Source organism: Pempheris klunzingeri, chromosome 8, assembly GCF_042242105.1.
Source record: "Pempheris klunzingeri isolate RE-2024b chromosome 8, fPemKlu1.hap1, whole genome shotgun sequence".
Taxonomy (NCBI): Eukaryota; Metazoa; Chordata; class Actinopteri; order Acropomatiformes; family Pempheridae; genus Pempheris; species Pempheris klunzingeri.
The window spans coordinates 20,456,809-20,476,718 of NC_092019.1; the positions used below are offsets into that span (position 1 = coordinate 20,456,809).

The 19,910-nt window shown below is 43.8% G+C and overlaps 1 protein-coding gene across 2 annotated transcripts; it reads left to right on the plus strand.

Annotated features, from left to right (window-relative positions):
• The first annotated feature begins 1,860 nt into the window (after nucleotides 1-1,860).
• stk40 (serine/threonine kinase 40) lies at nucleotides 1,861-19,229 on the plus strand. 2 transcript variants are annotated; one of them, XM_070835556.1, is made up of 11 exons: nucleotides 1,861-2,054; nucleotides 5,389-5,515; nucleotides 6,015-6,100; nucleotides 6,770-6,913; nucleotides 7,973-8,197; nucleotides 8,462-8,514; nucleotides 12,851-12,966; nucleotides 14,407-14,551; nucleotides 14,967-15,086; nucleotides 15,362-15,446; nucleotides 15,668-19,229. In XM_070835556.1, exons 2-11 carry the CDS (start codon nucleotides 5,398-5,400, stop codon nucleotides 15,884-15,886), a joined length of 1,311 nt encoding a protein of 436 aa, XP_070691657.1. In that variant the 5' UTR covers nucleotides 1,861-2,054; nucleotides 5,389-5,397; the 3' UTR covers nucleotides 15,887-19,229. The 2 variants fall into 2 exon arrangements, with proteins under 2 accessions (XP_070691657.1, XP_070691658.1); XM_070835557.1 differs by lacking the exon at nucleotides 1,861-2,054 and adding an exon at nucleotides 2,665-2,751.
• The last annotated feature ends 681 nt before the right edge of the window (nucleotides 19,230-19,910 follow it).

The window sequence follows — 19,910 nt, forward strand, 5'->3', positions numbered from 1 at the left end:
TAGCAACAGCTATCTGTGCCCAAGATATCTGTGTGCAGTCTGCCTGCAGACAGGTCAAAGTGAGGCTGATAGTCTACACTCCCCCAGTGAACCACACTCAGACACACGAACATGGTGCATACCGTGCAGGCAAAACATGCTGAGGCATTTCTCTGAATTGATCTGAGGGAGGAGGACTCTGGTGAGGTTTTCCCAATAATCTTGGCAAGGGAGAGATGTGAAACACTACTTGTCCCGAAGATACAACCTACCCGCAAAACAAACAGAAGCCAGAGCTCGTGCCAGTCATCCTGTTCACCGGAGTCAACCTGCCTCACTAGAAAACAATATTTCACCTAATGAATTACAAAAGTGCCTATATATTTCATAACTGTGAGTGTTCTATTTAAGTGACATATTTGGGAAAAAAAACTATGAAAATGTCATTTTTAAGACAATGAATAGTGCTTCAAAGGGAAGACTTGCACTACTTGTTCCATTAGAGCCACAAGTAATATTACGAAAATATGCACCTACAAATAAAAAGTCCATTCAACTTTGGTTTCCATTAACCTGCCAAAAGATGTTACTCTCACATACCCCGCACTTTGAGTTATGATTCAGTTTCCTCTTTAAAGGCTGTGGGTGGGACACTGTAAAGCCACACGCTGACAAATGCCTCCTGTGGCCAGGGGGATGGGGCGGGGGGGCATGCTCTGCTGAGTCAATGCAGGAAGATTAGTGTAACTCAAGTGTCTGCCATTTAGGTTGCCTTCTCTGTGTCTGTCACACCTGCCCACTGGTTTGAAACTGGTACTTGTGGATGGAATTTAAAGTTAAACAGATAAATTGGGAGCATAGGTGGGCTTTACCAAATGTCACTGTCATTCAAAAGTATTGCTGAGTAAATGACTAAGAACTTGACTTTTGAGTGAACTGAAGTTGTAGTTGTGTATTAACCCCTTGAAGGTCCTCAGAAATAATCACGTTAAAGATCCTTACACACATAAATGTGTATGCATAAAAACAAGCCATAAAAATGTTAAAAATCTTTCTTTTTTAAAAATTTTTTTTAAATAGTTTTTTAGACCAGCATCAGCCCTAATCATACATATCAAATTTTAATTAGTTTTTTAAAAAAATTAACCCTTAAATTGCCATGTTTTTGTCATGATGCGCATCATTTTATGGTCTAAAATACACAAAAAATACATGAAAAAAATTGAGAACTCTGAAAAATTCACCATCTTGCAAAATTATAAGCAATATGCATGAAAAACTGATAAAATAAAAAGATAAAATAAAAAAATAAAAAATAAAAAAAAAATGCTGTTTTTTGTGGTATGGGTGGAACTGACAATGAAGTTTATTTTGAATTGTATTGTCCATGACAGGTTATTACAATTTAATGGCTACACTTTTTTTTTTTAATTAAATGTTCCTTCATTTCTGAGGACTTCTACTTGTTGGGTTTGTCTAAAACCTTTCTGTGGCAGTTTTTATATGTAGAGCTAAGGACAGAAGAAGTTATATTATGTCTAACCAATGTTTCACTACTACAATGGTATTTTAGTGTCTTACAGAAGTCCATGTGCGCTGAGCATTTACTTATATGACACAGTGAATTAACTATAATATTGTATGTCCACACTAGTATTTGCAATCGGTGGCGTTTTATGATTGTAATTGTATCAGACAACTATGACGTAATGTGTTTCATTTAGCAACTTTTATTATGCAAAGAATTTCATCATCAGTGCGCAACCATTTGCCAGGAAAAAAAAAAAAACAGACGGGCGCTGCCATTGGTCGATCGCGGCTGTCAATCAGATAAGTGTGTGCGTCATTTCCGTTGTCAGGTGGCGCTGTCGCTGTGGAAAGATGCGATCAGCGAAGAGCGGAGGCTTTTCCTTAATTGCTCATTTCGGTAACAGAGGCTAAACAAGCCGAAACCTACCCTCTGTGGTCTCTCCTGTTTAAGCGAGGAGCTCCGCGTATCCACCGCAGCGTTTACCCAAGAAATGTCCATGTTGTAAGCAGACAACGCAGACTTTACCCGGCGGTTTTGGCTCGAGGTAAGCGAGGTGGCGACTACAGTGCTATCTAGCTCTGTGGCAAGGCTAGCCAGCTGTAATGTTACCTACTTTGTTTAAATGGCCTCCCGGCTGCTCTCTAGCCTCCGGCTTGGCATTTAGCTAACGTCGCTCGCTAGCACTCGTACAGAAAACTGTTTAGCGTATGAGAATTGGTGCTAAATTAGTCGAAACCTAGCTAGCTGCTGCTCCGTGTAGTTTGCACCGAAAGCCCAACTCCTTGTTGTGTTGCGTGCCCCTTTGTGTGGCCGGTGTGCCTGAAGCTGTGGTAGCGTCTTTAGCCGAGGAATTCAGTCAGCTTTGTAGTGCTACTAAGTTTATATTACGTGCACCCAAGCTTAGTTTAATGCTACCCCAACGTTGCCTAAACCTCCACCGTAAAATAATGTGTACGTTTCGTGTTTATTTAACAAACCGCCTCGGTCAGACCTGTAATGCGGGTGTGTGTGTGTGTGTGTGTGTGTGTGTGTGTGTGTGTGTGTCTGCTTTTTAAACGTCTCAAGGTGGTCCAATCGTAATTGTTGTGGGTAACAACACACAAGCGCCTGACTACTGGAGTTATTAGCTGTCTGTTGAGTGGTTTTGCACGAGTTGTAAGGCATCACGTCAGCGTTTTACTCCACGGCTCGTCTCGTTTACACTGATCGTTGCCAGAACTGAGCGGTGTCCAGACCTTGTGGTCGCAAAATGGCACCAAACAATGTGTGACAGTCTGTGTGCATTTGTAATTATTTTCGTCTGGTGAGTTATTCTGTGACCTTGTGCACACTGATCTCTTGTGGATGGTGCTTTAGCAATAATGCAGTCAACAACTGCATCAGGAGGTACACTCGATGGCAGTAGATGTGTGCATGAGCTGTGATTGATTGATTGACATTTCATTCAAGCTGCAAGATTGAAGCCCGTGTGACCTTCGTGCTGCTTTACCTCCTTTCTCCAGAGTTTTGTGCTCGAGCCAAACGTGGATCCATCGATTTACATCGTATTATGTCACTTGCTTTACGACGTGTTGTCTACTTGCATGTTTACTACCTGCTCAAGTGTCTTTAAGCATCCTGATACTACCTGGATTTTGCAATCAGGCTGTTCCAGCAGAGCCAGACAAGTGGCATGGAGTCTGGGTGGGTGGATCTTGAGACACCTACGCGGTTGTTTTGTTCTGATACTATTTAAGGAGCCCACATTTCTCGTGGGCACCGGCAGCGTGTCTCTCCTCCTTTTGTGTGATATGATTCAGAGGCTGTATCTGTTCTTGTCCTCCCTCTGGTACAGTCAGAGGCAGAGGCAGTCTTGCTTGCCAGATCACTGGCTGTGCAGAGAGGCACAGCAGTGTCAGAAAAGGATAGCTGTGTGCTGTCATCGCACTGATGTCATTTAGGTCACTGTGCATTAGTTGGTTGCATTGACCTTTGCTTTTTAGATGTGTCAGGGGTTGGCTCGACAGCACTACAGCTGGTGTTTAGTAGGTAGATGAATAGCCTTGGGTACATTTGCTGTGTGTTGTGTAGCGGTTTATGTCCATGAGTCAGTTTAGTGTTACAAGTCCAAGGTACATGGTAATGTTTTTCTTCTGATTATGTAGCTGTAGAGAAATAATCACATATAACCTTGTTAGAAATGTGGGAATTAGCCACAAATGAAATGCCTGTTCATTTTGGCTCTGTCTGCTTATTTTACTCAATCTATCAGCCTCTCTAGCACTCAGCCAACAGTTTAAAATGTATTTATCTGGCTGCACTGGAAGCAGTATGCACATCATCAATTCTGCCAACCGCTTTGGCCGCTAGATTATCCATTGCTTTGCCTTGCGTGCTCTAGAGTAAGATGCTCTCTTACTATTGGCAGCGTGACTTGGTGTCACTCTGGCTTGTGCCATAAATGCTGTCAGAAAACCTCAGCTCATCAGACTCAGTGGGTGATGACTAGTGGAGATGGAGACAGATGGGCGAGAGACATGATGATGACACTGTCTGCTGTCTGGGATCACAAAAAGCCTCATGGAAGTGAGAATTCATACCAGCCCATACTGACTGCCAACTGTCCTGCCTCCTCTCTGCCCAAAAACACCAACTGGCGAGTGGTGCACGATTAGTTTTGAAAAAGGAAGATGGCCTAATTCATTAAAATTATAAATTTTCTCTTGTTCGTTCCTCTTGCAATACTGGTTACAAATTCTTTTTCTTGGTGTTTGTCAGCTCTCATTGAGTGTCTACTTCATTTGAGGCACTTTGGATTTTATTAGTCTGAATCACCTCTCTTGTGTTGTTAGCCAAAATATGCATGCCTCTGCTTTGCGTTGCCTCTCTTGTGAGTCTAAATTCTGTGAGATGTTTTTTTTTTTTTTTCTTCCCCAGTTGATATGGTGCGCATGTCAGGGGCTTGGGGGCACGTTTCACGCTCTTGTTAGTGTCATCACCTAGACATTTAAGCATCTCTGTCCAATGGAAAGTCGGGACGACAGCAGGGTGAATCATTCCTCTCGGTTCAAGGCACTACTTCCCTGTTACAGGAAACAGATGGGGTTTCATCACATTGGAACTCGGTATCAGTAAACAAAGCATACCTCTTGCTCTCTGGCAGTTCAAGTAGTTTGTGTAATGACGATGTGTCACACTGTGTCACTGGTTCTTCTGACATGCAAATCTTGTTCCTTATAGTGTATGGGTTTGGCTTTTTTTGTTTTGTTTCAGCCATGTTCAAACATGCATGTCCTCTCTGAGGATGGTCTGCGCAGATAAGCCGGCTCTACAGATTTTGAGATAAAACTCTCAGATTAAAAGAGGAAGGATTTTTCTAAACCCATGTCCACTGCAGCAGGAAAAGCTTAACATGGATATGTGGCTCAGTGCTGAGGCACAAATAAAAACCTCGTCCGTCTAAAGAATTCTCTGCTAGTGCAATTAATTTACATGAGAGCATTTGCCATTTAAATTGCACATCGTGGCACATTGGGATCGCCTGTTGGGGAGATTGAATCTGAGGTGTTACCCTTGACGCCAGCAGCCATCATTCTGAATGGAGCTGTAATGGCCTCACATTCACACTGAGGTGTTGGTAAATGTGTGGGAGGGATATTTAAAATAGGCTGGGAGGAGCTGCCCTGGAGTTTACCTCTTTTCACTCTCATCACTAATCAGTGTACTCTAGACCAGCCTGCAGGACTGCTGCTACTACTTGTATATAAAACCATTGTTTGGTTACAGAATACTGAAGCTATTTTTCCCCCAAAGGTTTTTGTCTCTTTGGTCACATATACGCATTTACCCTTTAACTTGACTCTTTATGCCATGTACTAATCTGATACATTTCCCTGTAGAGCTCCAGTATGTCCAAGCGGCGCTCGTCGGAGAGGGGGGCTGGAGAGACATCAGGCAGGGCCAGCAAGCTGCAATGTCCTGGGATATCCGGCAATAATGCCAAGAGAGCCGGACCGTTCATCCTTGGTGAGGAAGCTACTAGTGTTTGCACAAGCCCCAAGCATATGGAAATGGTTGTCAGAAATGTCTGTGTGGCTGAGATTGCCTCTAGTGTGCATTTTTTCTTTTTTTGTGAACATGTATAATGTGTATGAAATCAGGAAAGGTATGTGTGTTTGTGTATGAATGTTGTGGGGTGTCTCTGTGCATATGCACGCCTGAGACAAGAATGTGAAGAATTTCGCTTATCCCCATGACATCGGCCAGAAAGGTCTGAGCCTGTGTTGGCGCGAGGTTATTTCCTTCCTCTGGAAAGTGTATTTCTCTCCCATACTCTCAAACTTGTATGTTTTCTACTAAACAACTCCTCCACTATTTGCAATGCAGAGTGCCAAAGAAAACATTACACTAGAGGTGTTAATGGGTACGTGCTCATGCAGCTTTTAATGAGTTGCAGCGAGAGCACACACTCCAACATGCAGCCTGCCTTTTGGTCATGCAGCTGTTCCTTTTCTTAACCTTGCAGGGCCTCGCCTGGGCAACTCACCAGTACCCAGCATAGTGCAGTGTCTGGCCAGAAAGGACGGCACCGATGACTTCTATCAGCTCAAAGTAAGTAAGGTTGGCAATTTTTTTTTTTTTTGTGGGTTTTTTTTTTTTCCTCTCACAAATGCAATAAGTTAAGCGCACGGGTCAATACAAAGTTGAGCGTATCATTCTAAACAATGCTATGATATCCCAGTAGGCATCTCAACCTTTGACCTTCCTTTGTTGGTGTTCATTTTATTGCCCCCGTTTCAGTCTGGAGCTAACAACAAAACCTCAGCCGGGCAATCTGTTTATTGGGGCTATCCAATGTCTGTTACACAAGGGAGAGGGCTATAGAAGGGGGGAAGGAAAGGAGGAAGGTAGCGCCCCACCTGGAATGTCGACTTTTCGCCCCCACGACCATGTAGTGAGTCGGTGCATGACCCTCCCCTCATACCCATGACTACTGCGCCTCAGTGTCTGCTGCACAGCTTGTTTACTTCACATTAGTATGCTGTATGGGCCCCCGTTTTACAGGATATACCATCTCCACAGCACAGATTGTAACATTTAGTTAAATGCTGAAGCAGATGTAACAAAGGCATGTCTTCAGCCATTTAAAAGGTTTAGTGTCAGGCCTGGAGATTAGCTTCATACTCAATGGTTAAAGCTCTCTTTCCACAGTCTGATCCTTTTATTAGCTCTTGTCTTATGACCTCTAATGTTTGCTCTGTTCTCGTGTGGTTACGGCAGATCCTGACGCTGGAGGAGCGAGTGGACTCTGTAGGGGAGACTCAAGAGGAGAGGCAGGGGAAGATGCTGCTGCACACAGAGTACTCCCTCCTCTCGCTGCTGCACAACCAGGATGGGGTGGTCCACCACCATGGCCTGTTCCAGGTAGACTGTGAAGACACACATGCACACATTTGGCAAAAGTTATAATTCTGTGCAAAAAAAAATAAGAACCCTTTTCTAGTTTATGGTGTATTACTCAGCTCTGTGTGGGTGGGTGTTTTGTGTAATTGAACACGATAAATGCTCCAACATTACCATGGAGAAGTTTGTGTCACTCTCTATTCAGCTCGGAATATGGCGTGACCATGTAAGTACAAGTAACAGCATGCTCAGATCAGCTCAGTAATGGGAGAGCTAAGCTTGTCGTTAGCCCAGCCAGCCGCTTGCGTTTTCCTTATCAGGGTTGTTTCAATAGAGAAGTGGGAGTACCATTAAAAGCCATATTCATCCGCAGTCATTCTCTATTCACAGCCCAATCCATTCACAATGAGCCCCCACCCCACCCCCACCCCTTACTTTAACTTTGTTATTGTTCCATCTTCTCTCTCTCACTGTCTCTGTGTGTGTTTTTCTCCTATGTCTCTCTTTCACATCCTCTCTTTTCCACTCTGCCGGTGTTCTCAGAATAGCAGCATTGAGCCGTGCACTCTGATTCATTTAGGCCCACAATATTGATTGGATTATTATAGTGCATCTCCACTGTGAGAGAACCAGTTAATAATGTACGCTTTCAGAGGTGCTGACTGCATCTAAAAAAAAAAAAAAAAAAAACGGACAACCTGATACAGAAATCGATAAGAAGTGGTGACTCCGCTAAGACTGGAGTTGGAAGAAGAGGAATGACCTTTGTTATTCGTCCTCCACCACCCCTTGTGGAGGGGTAGATGTGTCTTATTCACATCAGCTACATGCAGGCTGGCTGATTGATGGCCTCTACCCTGCTTGAATCTTTGCCATTCTAAGTTAAATGAATCGGCTTGATCAGCTGATATCGTACAGCAATCCATTCAGATTTGATGCATTCAGGAATGCCTCACCTTACATTGATGGGACCCTGTTGGAAAGTGCCTCTAAAATACATCAACAACTCTGCTCTTACAAAATAAGCACCTTCCTGAAGATAAGCTGCTCACACGTCTTTGTTATCCCCCCCCCCCCCAGGATCGAGCCTACGAAATAGTGGAGGACATGGAGGCCAACAAAGTCCGCAAGATGAAGAAGCGGATCTGCCTCGTGCTGGACTGCCTGTGTGCTCATGACTTTAGCGACAAGACGGCAGATCTAATAAACCTCCAGCATTACGTCATAAAGGAGAAGCGACTGAGCGAGCGCGAGGCCATCGTCATCTTCTACGATGTGGTGCGTGTGGTGGAAGCCCTTCATAAGGTGGGTGGAATTTTATCCATCATACTACCCGACTGTGTGCATTTAAGGAAAATATGAAAAATTAGTTTCAATACTACAACATTTTTGTCAACTATAGCAAAAATTGCATTGTTACGATTAGCTAGTTATTTGCACATCCCATTTGAATACTCATCTCCCATGTTCATGTGCCACTCTCCAAAACAAACTGATTGTTTTGATGCCAATGAGTCATGAAGCAGATTTTGACCAAACATTTTTCCTGTCTTTCTTTCCTCCTTGCAGAAAAACATTGTGCACAGAGACCTCAAGCTGGGAAACATGGTGCTGAACAAACGGTAAGATGAAACTCATTCAGCCTTGTCAATCAGGCAACTGGCCAATAATTTCTGCCATTATACTGGTTCAGGCATTTTAGCCTGCCAGTAAGTCATTCTGTCTGGGCTCTTGTGTGCGAGAGGCCTCAGCCGGCCCCAGCCGCCTGTATCCAGTGTGCATTTTGGCTTTAAACCCAAGCAGGGGTCACATTCTCAGACTAAGGGGGAGATCAGGTGTAGGAACCAAAGGCCTTGCTCTCTCGTGCCTGCCTCTGAGTCTGTGTGTTGACTAAATGCTGATGATTCATTCCCCATGGTTGGATTTTTGGAAACTGAGGCTGAACTCGACTCTGGTGCAGTACAGAGCAAAGAAAATGCCTCTGCTTTGTTCTCAGTGGGTGGGGCGTGAGCAATTTTATATAGCACATAAGGACCCTGGTGGGTGCACCTCAGGTCACAGAGTGCTGCAGTTCAGATAGGCCCTGCAGAATGGAAAATACTCATCTCTAAAGCGCTCTCCAAACCCCATATGCACGCAGTGCACGACAGAGATGGTGTGTTTATTCAAAGGATAAAAGCCACACTCTCACACTTTGAATCATGCTATTTCAGCTGCTACGTGGTTTTTAAAAATTTTTTTTTAATATGAATTTGTCCAAGTTAAGATGATTCAGCCAGATTTTTGCAATGGACCCACAGAAGTTTGCCTCTGAACAGTACAGGTCTGCACGCCCATTCTTGGAGACTCTGATAAGCATCCCACAAAGCCAATCGTCACATTTGGAAGGACATGACTAACACCAGCACACACACTCTGTTCCTACGCTTGCTTACACACACCTTTACATCTATGCTTGCATCACGCACGAGTGAGTGTGGTCATTGAGCTGTCTCACAATCTACTCTGTCTTTTCTCATGCATGATCTGCATGTCTGAGTATGTGCATGGAGTTGGCATGTTCCTGGCTTGTCTTTTTACCAAATACACTTTGCATCTTGGGCATCATAGCCCACCCTAACACCAGCCGCAGCAGCAGCAGCGGTGGTGATGAAACAGGAGAGTGTTTTGGCCAGGGGAGGAGGGTGGCGGGGCGAGGAGCAGACGAGCAGAACACTCTGTCCCAGCTGGAGACAAAGGAGAGGCCTGCCAAAGGCCCCATAGCTCAGAGCTGACTCACCGCAATGCACGTCAGACGCACACACATTCATACTCGTGCACACACGTAGTCATCATTTATTTACCCTCTACTCTGCTTTTTCTCTATTATCTTTTACACCCTAATCCCTTTCCTGCTTTCATTGTCTTGCTGTTTTATCCCCTCTTGTCATATACCTTTTTTCTTTATGAATCATACTTTGCTTGCCTGCATGTTTCCTCTGTCACTCCACCCTGGTTGTGCATGAATGTACACTCAGTAGAGGAAGGAGATGGTCAATTTAGATGCAGATCGATCCCAAAATCCCCCTCTCCTCCGCTGCTGCTTGTCGTCACTCCGGGAAATGCATCAATGCCATCAACAAGCTCAGCAGTTTATGCAAGAATGATGTGATTTCCTCTCGCAGAGCCAGCTGTTATGAAAGCAGGATGTCATAAATCAATCTGCAGAGTCGTTGACGATGCATGTCAGAGCTCTTTTGACTCCCTAAGTTTTTGTTGGATTTCTAAGGGGACATTCACAGACGCACCACAGCAAGGTGTTTTTTTTCTATTTTTGTCTTGTTTTTATTTCTTCCAGACAGCTCCTGTTAGTTTACATCACCACATTTGCTGTATTGTCTCAGGGATGAGTTGCCCTTCCTGATTGAATTCAAAGTTTGGGGAGTATCTGGCCAAATGGCAAAAAATAATTCATATTGGAATTATCCGTGAACATTTTTATATGACATTTCTGATTTTGGAACATGCCACGATATAAGACAATCAGTAACTATAATTCAAAAATGCCAACATCAGAAATGAACATAAACATTTGCTGCTATAAAACCTGGACCCTAATATAGTAGTAACCAAATCATTGGTACCTAACTGAGAAACGAAATCTGATGTTAACTGTAGAAGTTGCCCTACATTTAACCTCCTTTCTCGTCAGCTGGTGTAATTTCAGCAAAATGTTGCGGGCAGGGAGGAGAAGTCACGGGGGCTGTTTGGGTTTCTGGTTTCCGGACTTACTCTGGGTCACATGACCAGGAAGCAGAGATGCTGTGGTCTCTCTTTCAGTCCTCAGGGACCCTTGCCTCATGAGGCAAACATGCAATTTCATTTACCCAATCTCCGGTGCAAGAATAGAAGCCTGTGTCGTGATGCACACAGACAAAAGAACAGACGCCTCCATAAAGGAAGCTTTCATGTCGAGGGTCCTTGAAGCGTTGCACTCTGTTCCGCTGGTCCATCCTTGTGCAGATCACAAGGCTATGGTATGGTTATAGAGACGTGGATCACAGAAACTGTTGAAGGGTTGGATCACATAAGTAGCTGCAAATTATGTGAACTGAATGTTCTCGTGGAGAACGGAGATTTTTGGAGCATTTGGTTAAAAACTAAGTGTTTGACAGGAATTGGCTCCAGACGCTGTAATTGGTGTGTGTGTGTGATGGAGCAGGGTGTGAAAGTGAGAGAGAAAAGGGGAAGCTGTTGACCTCAGGCTTTTTAGAAAGCGGATGTGGGTGAGGAGCGTGATCCAGAGAGGACCCAGGCTGTAGTCGGTGGCTGCTTTTGTGTGTGCTTATATGCCTCACAATGCATTTTGCGCGTGCATGTTCACCAGGGGAGTGATTGTGTAGGTGTACTTTGAAGTTGCCGTTTGTGTACATATTTTAAATGTTCGTGAGCTTTATATATTCGTTTGCCAGCCCATCACCATGCATGCTTAGTCATCGAGACAATTATCCCCAGCCACAGGTTGACTCATATGTTTGTCAAAGTGCGGCTTTTTTATTTTCTCTCTCTCTCTCTCTCTGCTAAAAGAACACAGAGAGATATAGAACAGTCCATAGTCCCTCAGCTTTAATATTGTTAGGTTTCACTCCACCACAAGCAAACTAAATTTACCTTGATGACTCAGAGAAAAATCGTACAGTGCCACATTGTTTCCACAGAAACCAAATTAATCAAACATTGCTGGTAACAGCAGTGGGTCTCCTCAGACTATGAAGCGCCAGTGTGTCTGCAGTGGTCTTGTTCTCAAAATGTCTCGGGCTTGTTGTAGCCACCGGCTACATACACAACAGTGATGTCGATGATGATAAACTTACTTTATGTAGAGCATTAAAGTTTGCATGAAGCTGAACAGGGAGGGCCAAAAACAAGACCACCGGGAAGAGATAAGAAGTTGAAGTGCATTCAAGGGAAAACGTCATATTAAAGAGAGAATTATCTACAATAAGCCCCTAATGCAGGGTGCTCTAGAGTTCATGATAAAAACGGTCATCTGTGGTTGACCGTAATGGACAGTTGGAAGAGCTCTGCCCCTTGAATGTCAGGCTGCATGAGAAGTCTATATAAAATAACGATTGTTCGCATTGTAATCATGTCTGCACTTGCAGATGTCATAATATGAACATATATGGAATATGTAAGACATCTTCTTGATAACAAGTTGCAATTACTTTTGCATCAACCACAAGGTTGTCTTACATAGAGTTTATTAATTGGTATGGATTTAATGTTCAAAACATAGCCCTTAGATTTTCTGTTATAAATTTGTAAATCACGTTTTTTCTCCCCCCTGGAGTCAAATATGCATGCTTAACAATATTGACTGCATGAGCTGCTACAGAGGAATGGTGCATATGATAACGTACAAAGGATCAACTAAATCAAAGACGTTTCTGATGAAATTGTGGAAACACTGTGCGGAGAGGGAGACCTCCAGACAGTTTATGATCCTTGTAAGAATGTGAGATGAAGAATCTTGTGTTGAATTCTTTGAGACTAAGAAAACGCATGCAAGCACAACGAGAGGAGATGGGAGACTCTCTTCTAATGAGACTGGGTGTTCATACTCTGTTTTGCATCTGGCAGTCTTCAGATACTGATGTATTTTTAAGGCCCAGTGAACCGTGAGATTATTAAAACAACAAGGCATGCTAGCAAGTTCTCCCTGTCTCTGTCAGCCCACATTTACTTCATGCTTTGAGCTGTGAGAGTGCAGCTTTTTAAATTTTAAACTTGCATTTGTTTTAATGAGAGACTGTGTTGCCACTAGTTTACTACTGAGTATTTGCTGTGGCTTCAGTAAGTTTAAAGTGGAGAATGCTGAGGGAGGATGCTAATTAGCAGGTGGATAACTTGGGTCATAATTTGATTCAAAATCCGAAGTGTAAAAGGTATTTATTAGCTATGTTTGTGTGCTTACAGGACTCACAGAATCACCATCACCAACTTCTGCCTGGGAAAGCACCTGGTGAGCGAGGACGACCTGCTGAAAGACCAGAGAGGAAGTCCGGCCTACATCAGCCCCGATGTATTAAGTGGTGAGTGAGCAGCAAATATGTTGCATGCGTCTTCTTTTTCAAAGGACAATGTGTACACCAAACAACGGGCTTTTCAGACAGAAGGATATTTTCTGTACTTTCTTTGGCTAACGTCATGGGGGTCGGCATCGCCCAGTTTTTGTCACTTTCAAATCCAAGAATCCAACAGTCGCAGTTTCTTTTGTAGAGAAAGACCTCATGCACAGGTTGGAAAAGCTCCTCACTGTCCTCTTGAAATAGGGTTGTTCAGTCTATAACCTGCAAATGGAGCACAATTGTCTAACATAAAAAAAAAAAGCCAGACCACAGAGTTCTGGTTAGAAGAGTGACCCTTGTTCTTTCAGGTCCAGATGGGATCCTTGAATTCCTGATCCTTGCATTGCATAACATTAAGCAGTCAGTCTTGTGTTTGATTTTCCGATTATTAGGCAACAAGAAAGAGCTTATGTTGCAATCTCAGATTGGTAACAGCTAGGAATAGCTTTTTTTCTGTCTTTGTGTAATCGCACTGATGTTGCATTTTGTCATGGTATGTGTTTGCAGAGGAAGCTGCTTTCCTCTTTGTGCGAAACATTTTCTTTGTCTGGAAAATAGAAAAAGAAGCAGAAATCCATTTTTATTGTTTAGCTTCACAATGCCCAATGTGCAGACCTGAGGGCCACACACCCAACAGGCTGATGTTTGAGCATGTGCCCCCACGGTAAACCCCACTTCCATTTAAACAGTGATCTCCAGAACATCGTCCTGGACAGTTTACAACATTAAAAAGAATCGTTCACCTCCAACCACTCAAACTGTAGATAAAACCCGGGCGTGTAGATCAACATAACGTGACAGGCACACAATTAAAGAGAGCTCCAGTGACTCACACACTGATGACTCACTGGAGGGAAACTACTCCCATCAACCCCCCATCCCCATCCCCCACGTGTGTGTGTGTGTGTGCGTGTGTGTCACAAGCTTTAACATAATTGCCTGCTGCTGTTGCTGCCGCCTGCCTGACGGTAACAACACTGCCTATGGTCATGCACAGCCATGATGCTCCACCCTCAGCAGCTCCAGTTTATTCATGGCAGATCCACGGCTGATTTAATGGCTCAGGGTTAATTATAAAAACAGCTCTTCCATTTTGAAAGTCAGCGGCATGCTGGAAATTTCTTGGAAATACAATGGCTGTCGAGTCATTGCTTGTGTTTGCTCATCTCATTAATCATTAGACCTGGCGACTTGACACGGATTGAACCTGTTAAAGGGTTGATCACCCCTGAGTCACACATGGCAAAAAAAAAAAAAAAACTGTCATTGCGCTAAACAAATGTTCTGATCTCGAGCTCTACGGCTTATCTGATTTTGGAGCATAGCAAAGCACTTAGCTGTCACCATCTCAGACAGCACGTTAGCTGATCTGAAACACTGATCCCCTCTCCCTCCTGTCTCCAGGTCGGCCGTACCGTGGTAAGCCCAGTGACATGTGGGCTCTTGGCGTGGTCCTGTTCACCATGCTGTATGGCCAGTTCCCCTTTTATGACAGCATACCTCAAGAGCTCTTCCGTAAAATCAAGGCTGCTGAGTACTCCATCCCAGAGTGAGTACTTGTCCTGTCCATGTGGCATTCATCTAAAGCAATAGAATTGAACTGCAACAGTCACAGCATATATAAAATATAGCATGGACTGCTTATTTTCTACTCATTCTTTAATAATTCTGCAACACAGACTGAAATTAACTTTGACTGTGGTTATACTGACATCAACTTTGCCAGATTTTAAACAAAATGAATCATTGTATGTTTTTACCCAAGATTCATGCATACTTCATCCTGGATTAAGATTTTTTTTATTTTTTTTGCACAGAACAGCTGAGAATTAATCCCATTTTCATATTCTCTTTGGGCCTGAAGATATGGTGTAATAATTCAGTAGTGGCTTTGTGGACTTATGACTCATAGTCACATTTTGAAAATAAAACCATCCCTTCCTGCTCTCTGCACCTCCTCGCAGGGACGGCCGTGTGTCTGAGAACACGGTGTGCCTGATCCGAAAGCTGCTGGTGTTGGACCCTCAGCAGCGGCTTACTGCAGGAGAGGTGCTGGAGTCTCTCAGTGTCATCATTGCCTCATGGTAATTGCGCCCCCTGCTGGATGTTTGGGGAAAATACACCAAATGTGTTGCTAATCAAACTGCAATTTATTTGTAAGAGCCTAGAAATAACTGAATTACAGATGAATCTGTGTTAAACTTCTGTTACTAGCACCACTGGCTGACATCCCATTTATCCGGTTTTGTTGGCACATGAGTTGTCCGCTGTTCGATTGTGATTCCACATGGGTAATTTCAAACTGACAAGCTTGCTGCTGTTAATCATCATCCTTCTTATTGTGTTTTCCTAATCACAGGCAGTCTGTTTCATCGTTGAGTGGCCCTCTGCAGGTGGTGCCGGATATCGACGATCAGGTCAATCACCCAGAACATCTGCAAGAGGTAAATTATTGGAGAAACATAACACAGATCTGATTACGGAGCCTGATGGATAAATGGAGAATAACTTGGCTGCATTTTGTGCAGCAATGGAAATAGGCTGATACAATTCACTTTTCCTGTGGTTTTGCATTACCTTACATTACCTCTCAGATACACTAAGAGAGCATTTCAGTCAGCTGAGATGCTGCAGCACATTGAACAGAATAATTTTCTTCCCTCAGGCCAAGGTGATAGAAGAGTCTTCACAGTATGAGTTTGAGAACTACATGCGCCAGCAGCTGCTGTTGGCTGAAGAGAAGAACACTATCCATGAGGCCAAGAGCTTTCTCACCAAGCGCCAGTTTGGCAGCATCCCACCTGTAAGGCGCCTGGGCCACGATGCCCAGCCGGTCAGCCCACTCGACGCTGCCATCCTGGCACAACGTTTTCTCCGGAAGTAGTCCCCAACCACCCATCTCAGCCTCTCTGATCTCCCCAGGGATTACAGAGACCTGCGGAGGACTGAGGCGGAACAGCCCCAAAACTGAACCCTCATACAGGAGGCCCAGCCCGAGCCAGGGCACAGACGGCCCCGTGCGTAGGTGGGCTTTGGGCAAGCTGAGTGGAGCAGGCGAGGAGGGCACCAGAACAAACTGCCAATTTAGAACTTCACTCCTCATGTCTGGACCCTCCAGTGAAACATGGAAAGCTCGGGGGGGAAGATCTGGACCAAAGGTTCCTTGCCCTCAGGTCACCCACAGTCAGATCTCACTGTGCAACCAACCTGATGGCACAGTCACTCATGGGGCTAACACAAGCCTCTGTCTGGAGTGCTGAAGAGACGATTAACCCCATATTCCTCCTCCTCCACCACCACCACCACCTCTGAGATCTCCCTACTGTAACACTTTACCTGTCAACTCTGGATCACCTGAGCAACACAGGACCAGAATCATGTAGCAACCCCCTCCCCTCCTAGTGGTTAATGGTATTGCCTCAAGTCAGATCACCTGATCACAGATGTCACTTCTCTATACCTCCATTCCACCCTCCTCCTCCTCACTCCTTCCTCTTCCTCTCTGCTGTTTTCCTGTATCAAACATGATCCAGACAGTTCCTGTCTGTAACTCTGACTTCAAATCAATCTACCTCTCTGTCTCTCTTCTCTGTTGGTAAACCATGCTCACTGTTCTGAGACAAGGGATTGTAACAATGGAGTCTAGATGCCACCAGTGACATAAAGCATTAGTGTTTTCTGTCAGAGTGATAATGCTTTGAAACCTTTTCAGTGGTTTCGAAAAATCTGAATAAGCTTTTTATCATATTAACCTTAATAAGTAGCATTTTATCCCTATCTTTTGGATTGAAGATACTGAATATCTAAGTATGTGTACATGCATCCTTTGATATTTGCAGCATTGTCTCCTGCTTTTGCTCATCCCTGTGGAAATTATTACTATTTTTAGCATCTAGGCAGCTAGTGTGAGGTACCTGGAAGTCACAATGCCAAGAACTGAATGGGAAAGACTGTTGGATCCTCCCTGCCAAGGCATATTGATGGTAACGCTTCCTCAGTGCCATTATAGTTAAGATCAGGCACTGTCATGTTTCTATTGCCAAAAATCATGTCTTAAAAGTACTCTTAGCCAAGGAAACTGGTACCCACAGCCTCATTCAGAATTAAATGGCTTCCAGGTATTCCAACTTCCCTGTTTATCTTTACAGATCATGGGACAAGTGTGTTTTTTTGTTTTTTTTTTTCAGTATGAATGTGAACTGTCATTCTATGCTTCGACGCGTCTGCAGTATCCACGAGTGTGTGTGCGTGCGTGTTTCGGGCCAGGCAAAACGAGAGTCTGCAGAGCTGTGGAGCCGTTAACCTCCGACAGCCACAGACCCTCGAAGCTATCCTCCAATCATTGTGTTCTGTTATCTGGCCTGCCTCTGTGGCAGACACTGTGAAAACCAGAGTAGGCTTTGCTGGGGTTGGGCTTGACTGAATGTTTTACCGATTACCATGAATGCTCTCTCAAGATAAGAAACGCGTCGGCTGCTGGTGCAGAGGGGCGAGCTGGTGGCCGGTAATCGATACTGTAATATTTCATAGAGAGATGAAAATACAGACTCGTAGGGTTAAAGTTTAGTTGCTGGGTCTTCTTGGCTATTGATGCATTCTTCTGTTTTAACAAAGGGTTTCTTCAAACCATGGCAAAGCTACTAACCAGTGACTGTTAGGCATCTGTACACTGCTACCTGCCTTTGCATATTGGTACCTGCTTTAGGCTATCTAGACTTCTTCCTATTTATATTCAATCTGATTGCATGAACATAGGCTCGGGAATATTTTCAAATGTCTTTGCTTCCTCTTTTTTTTCTTGTTATTTCATGTTGATTTATTTATTCACTTGTGTAGCCCTCTCAACCCCCCCACCCCACAAACCACTGGGGCTTGTATCACGGACATCGATGCTCGTCCGTCTAAATGTGTCCTTTTTTTAAATGGAAATATCTTCTAAGACGAGGCGCGACTTATGCCAGTGAAACAGGCCTCAAATCTGCTCTCAGCTTTAAGAAGTGTGACGAAAGAGTAGCACCTGTTTTTGTTTTGTTTTCCTGAATAATTTTCTTGCCATTTTGCCACGATCTGTGGTCAACTTAAGCTACACTAATAACGAGACTGACTTTTGCATCGTTCTATTTTTTACAGAAAACAAAATTATACTCGTACATTATCTTGATTTTTTTTTTTTTTTTTTAGTGTTTTTCTTTTTTCCTCTTATCATTAACCCCCCCCCCCAAAAAAAATCCCCACACAAGACTGCACTCTCTGGTCAGTATGTAAATATGTACCATCATGACTGCACCAGTCATATTGTATGTAGTTCCACCCAGTGAGATACCAACTCTGTTTCAACACATGCCGACAGACGTGCATTACACAGGCCACGTTGGCCGCCACATCCGAGGCTAAAATAATATGTAAAGAGAGCTGTCGGCCTTCTCCCACCTCAATGTGAACTCCATGGGTAAACAGCAGTATTGTAGTAGTCTAGGTTGTTCATCAGAAAAGGGTGTTTCGTGAACACCGTAGCCATCGCTGAATGCTGACATTAAGTGATCGTCTGTGGAAAGTGTCTTAAGTCATCTTCCATGTCGCCCAACTACAGATTAGTAACCACAGGCTCTCAATAAACCCTTGATGTAGATGTTATTTTCTGCCACCAACCCCCCCGCCCCCACAATCAAAAAGTGTTTCACTTTCTAGCTAGTGGATTGTACCACATTCAATGTTTGTTTTCCAGAGTTGTATTGGTAGACTACAATGTGGACTGAAAAGCATGGAAATAGTGTGAGGTTTAACTCCGTGTAAAACATGTGACTGTTGCATGATTTTAAACTTGCGAGGTGTGCCAACTGATTGAGAATTTGAAGATGATTTACTCCCACAGGAAACCACAAGGCAAAATGCTTATAACCCTTAATTGGACAAACTTTTTAGTGGTTAAAATTTTTCAAAACTTCCTTTTTTTTTTTTTTTTCACCCTGCTTCTAAAGTCTTCAGTATATAACCGATATATTGCTGACTGTTTCAACTGGAAACTTGTCGTAGGATATGAAACGTGGTGTCGTTTAAACCCAATGGGATAATGTGTTGCAAGCTGCTCGGTCGCACTTGGGCATCTAGATACAGAAAACTGCGTAATTGTACAGATGAAAAACACGTTTGTATAAAAAACATATTTTTCTACTTCATCAGATCTCTACATGCATGTCAGCAATAAACTTTGATATGGAAACGTCCAACTTTGTCATCTTTGTATTCCGACGCTTCCTTTTCACTGCCAGTAGGTGGAGCACTTTCTCTAGAAAATGAAACCACAGCCAGCAGTAGGAGCTGTGCGTTTAATGCTGGGATATTAAACTGAATGTTCTTCTTTGTTGGCTTCCACAAGTTTCTCTGCCAGATGTGGACAATACAAGCTAAAGAACATGTTCAGTGTTTTTTCTTTTTTTTTTTCCCCATGTCTCAGGCCTGTGAGGGTGAGACCTGTATGAACAGAATATCGAATAACTGAGTCTCTGTGCATCTGTCCTGCCCCAGTCTGGCGGTGAGTCTGGTTTTGGACCAGGCCGAGGTAGATGTGCTCGAACAGGAAACCTCCTGCTGACTCTGACAGCACCGCAGGACCCTGTTGGCTGCCCTGCCAACCCGCTCACCCCCACCCTCCAGACTCACCTCAGGCCTTTGAACACACACACTCTTGAGTGGGGCATTAATTCTATTAGAAATCCCATCATTCCTGCCAAAAAAATACACGTGGGTACAGAAGGAAAAATCATCATACGCAGTCCTGACAGACATACTGGATTAAACCTGTGACGATGGCATGTGCTGCACGAACGGTCACTATGAAACCCTGCAGGATCTTCATACACACCAACATTAATACTGTGACTTCATATTTTACCAGGATGATTTCCGAG